This window comes from Arachis ipaensis, unplaced genomic scaffold, assembly GCF_000816755.2.
Source record: "Arachis ipaensis cultivar K30076 unplaced genomic scaffold, Araip1.1 Aipa822, whole genome shotgun sequence".
In the NCBI taxonomy this organism is placed as follows: Eukaryota; Viridiplantae; Streptophyta; class Magnoliopsida; order Fabales; family Fabaceae; genus Arachis; species Arachis ipaensis.
In genome coordinates, this window is record NW_015495821.1 from 19,123 (window position 1) to 23,078 (window position 3,956).

Consider the following 3,956-nt stretch of genomic DNA (forward strand, 5'->3'; position numbering starts at 1 on the left):
CCCACCCTGCTGAGGCGCTGACGGACGGTTGAAGTAAGAGAGAATATATAAAATGTAAGTCCAATAACAGACATATAGACTCAAACTTAGAATAGAATTGAAGGCAACATCATCCCACTAGAGCTAAGTATCTTGGTTCATTATCCAAAATGATAAATAGACAAAACAGATGGCTAAATGGAAGAGTGCTTCATGCATTATCTGAGATGAAAAAATTCCAATAAAGTCATGGTTATTGGATTGAGTCAGAATCTTAACAGTAAAAGTCAACGTCCACATAAGCTTAATGGTGTAGAAATGAGGTTGCTTAAATATATGAGTGGTAAAACTAGACTATATAGCATTGGGAATGATCACATCAAGAGGTAGGGGAGACCTAAAAGAACTTTAGCGGAAATTCCATCCTCTGAAAGACTTTGTAAATCCACAGAAGCAAAAGGTTGTGTAAATAGTTTGCATAAAATGTCTGTTTCAGTGGGAAAGGGAGGTCCAGCTATCTATAATTCTAGTAGAGTAAAAATATTATGGAAGGGAAGCAAAATTTCTCTCAAGGGTTGAAGTGTAAGCCCACATTTTGAAATTTGATTTATTAGAAACTTCTTTTCCTACTGAGAATTGGGGGCAGAGGAAACAGACTTCAATTTGAATAAGTAAAATGTGGTGGTCTTATGTAATCAAGTTAGTAAACCTCCTTTGACAAATGAGGAATCTGCAGAGTGCAGCTGGCAGATTTCAAATATTTTGGTTTACAATTAACCTAAGATAAGAAAAACAATAAAAAATTAGAAGGGAAATTTACTGTCATTTGCTACCAGCAACTTGCATGTGAAAAGCACTGGTTGACTTTACAAATTCCCACTTGATAGTCCATAAAAAGAAAGAAAAGAAAATTCCAGAGTAACCAGTAGTTCCCAGACATTCTAAAATTCCAGCTATGCTTTATCTGGTTCGATTAACCATAGAACCCTCACCACAGCCCAGAAATTCGGAAAAAGTTAGCCACAAGTCATCAGTAAGCGATACAAGAGGATGCATAAAAAACAACCCAAGCAGCATTTGCATACAAGAATTAATTTGTCCATGGCCCTTCATAATTATAATTTTTCTACTAATGATTGAGAAATAAATGTCCAATTATCTGATTATTAACTAATTGATGGATTTACCTTTCGTATTTCAGCCTCTGACACACAAGTCATATGTTGTGGAAGCTCCTCCTTACCCAAATCCTATCCATTGATAAAAAGATAGAACATTATTTAGACTCTTTTGTGAAGTAACTGATAGTAGTCAAAAAACATAAAATGAGCAAAAACACACCAGCTCTCCAATTAAGACAACATTTTCTCCACGAATCACATATAAGCCTAAAGGGACATCACAATAAAGATCACCAACAATCAATCGCTCACATGCACCTTCAAGAACAACATTAGCTGTACATGGCCATCATCACAATGTCAGTCAATATTAGAAATAATAATAAGGTTAAATTAAGTTTTTTCTCTCTAAATGTTATCTTGATATAAACAATTCTAAATAGATCCCTTGCTATTACCTTCAGGTATGACCCTTCATTGAAGTTTGACATGGAAAACAGTATCCCACTTCATTTCATGACAAATACAAATGAATTCTCTATACGGAATACTAATCTATGTTATCTTCATCTTCTAGATCTGCCCTTAACACATAACAACAAAAGTATTTACAGCCAATAAAAGCCTAAGATTGCATTGTTCATTATTTCACTTTCATCCACCCATCGCAGCACTTTACTTCTTTCTCCCTACTTTCATGTTCTCAGCCACAAATGTTAGCTCAATTCAATGCTAACAGTGGCACAGCAGAGCGAAAAGGGGAGATAATTATTTAGAACCATTTACAAATACAAGGACTCAATCCAAAAGAAAAATAGAACAAATCAATTTAAAAATCAATGTAGTGTAGAGACCAAAAACTTAATTTAACCTAATAATAATAACAGAATTGATACATGTACGATGCAGATAGGACAGATACGTTACCAAATTGATCAAAAGAGCGCAATAACCCCAAAAGTTTTCGACCATCTCTCAAGAGAACAAGAAGTTTTTCTGTGAAAAATAACATAAATTGGTAAGAAATTTTTTGTCATGAGTTGCCATATCACACCATTCAGTGCACTTTAACCGAAGATGCAAATCTAAATACATATAATAAAATAATGTCACCAGACAACCAAGTTTCCAGATAAAGAATGCAAACTGTAGAACAGAAAGTCAGAAACAGAGATTGATTTCGAACATTTTCGAGTGATAGAACCAGAGTGTTATTTATACCCTGAAATGCAACAATCTATAGCATTTTTTAGAGTTCAGAACTTCCATGACTGGTTGCCATACATTAAACTGGTAATTGATAGTAACCTCCCAAAAGATGAAAACACAGAAATACTCACAGAAAATCACCCACTAAAACAACTGGCTGGGAGCTCTAAAAGTAGGTTCCTTTATGTCATCTCTTACTCGGATATTTATTAGATGTTCACTGATATTAGAGAAGAATTTAATAAGTGTCAAGACGTAGATGCAGCCATGCAGGAGACCTATCCTCTCTACTTGGGGTACATAATGTAGCCACTACCATGACCTAAACCTATCCCTTTGACCCAAATGCCCACTTGAACAACCTGCGCTAAGCCGCTAACCCTCAGCGTGCCAACTAGTTCTCAACTTTCAATTCTCATTGCATTAGGAATCATATATCATACGTATTAATATATCCCCATTCCACAAAAAGCTTCCTTTATTAAAATACATCTTTTCGTCCAGCATTCTATGGATTCATATCGAAGCACTACAAGTGAATATCTTACACTCACAAAATAAGTACCAGAAATCGGACACCACAACTTTTTCAGCACAGATAAAAATTAAAAAAATATATCACTACTGAAATCCCCAGGTGATGTACAAATCCGGAATGAAACAGCAATCCATGAGTTAACCCAAAAATAATTAAAATAAAATGAAGAACCCAAAATTGGGAGCAAGTTACTATTATCAGACAAGATTCAGACATGAATTTAAACACCAATCGCATAAGTTCAAAATAAGCAAAGAATTTAACAACCCAAAGCGAAAGATAGAGATTCATACTGTCAAGGTATGTGGCAAGGGAGGTAGAGAGCAAGACGTCATCTGGAGCAGGCCAAGACATTGAACCAATTCGGTTTTGGCACCTGAAAACACCAACCAAGTATGATCCAAAACCTACTTCAAAATCTCAAATACAATTAAAAATAAAGAATTGCAAATTGGTGCCCATTACATGCATTTTCAGCTTCCCTTCTTTAAAATCATACAAATTAACCAAACAAGACTAGAAAAAAGAAACCCTCTTTAATAATTCAAGAACATTTAGCATTTTTAAGGGTTAGGTTGGACCTTTATGGATCCGCAACTTTCGTCTGAAGAAAGATTTGCTTCTTCGATGTTCTTTCTCTGTTTCCCCTCTGAGATGTATGAGAGTGAGAGTGAGGGTAAGAGAAAGAGAAAGGGTATGAAAAGATTGAAAACAAAGCTTCGACTCTCACTCTCTGTGTTTGACCCTCGGAACCTTCTGTTTGGTCGGAGATGCCTTTCGTTCCGTAACACTTCCGAAGATATTTGATACTTCACAAATGAGAATCTCAAAATTGCAAGTTTCGCTCGGTAACTTTAGTATTGCACAAATAAGCTGATGCAGAATCCATATTTACACGTACATCTTTGGCTAAACTTTTTTACTTATGGGGCTGAAATGGATAAAGTCCCTAAAAAATTGGGGTTTTTTTTTGGAATTTTTCCAAAGATGGGACCGTTTTGCAAATTGTCAAATTGGAGGGACTGGTTTGAAATATTTATTTTTAATTCACGAGAAGTCAAATCACACGGTGTGATTTCATGAATTGATTTTTTAAATTTTTTTATTAC

The 3,956-nt window shown here is 35.1% G+C and overlaps 1 protein-coding gene across 1 annotated transcript in view; it reads right to left on the reverse strand.

Annotated features, from left to right (window-relative positions):
* Positions 1 to 3,701, reverse strand: part of LOC107624623 (sm-like protein LSM1A) — a 22,119-nt gene extending 18,418 nt beyond the window's left edge. The window contains exons 1-5 of the mRNA XM_016327081.2: positions 3,429 to 3,701; positions 3,141 to 3,223; positions 2,028 to 2,096; positions 1,321 to 1,436; positions 1,162 to 1,229 (exon numbers count right to left, since the gene is read on the reverse strand). Coding sequence (XP_016182567.2) covers positions 1,162 to 1,229; positions 1,321 to 1,436; positions 2,028 to 2,096; positions 3,141 to 3,201 — 314 coding nt within the window. The 5' untranslated portion in view covers positions 3,202 to 3,223; positions 3,429 to 3,701. The remainder of the gene's footprint in view (positions 1 to 1,161; positions 1,230 to 1,320; positions 1,437 to 2,027; positions 2,097 to 3,140; positions 3,224 to 3,428) is intronic.
* Between the last annotated feature and the right edge of the window lie 255 nt (positions 3,702 to 3,956).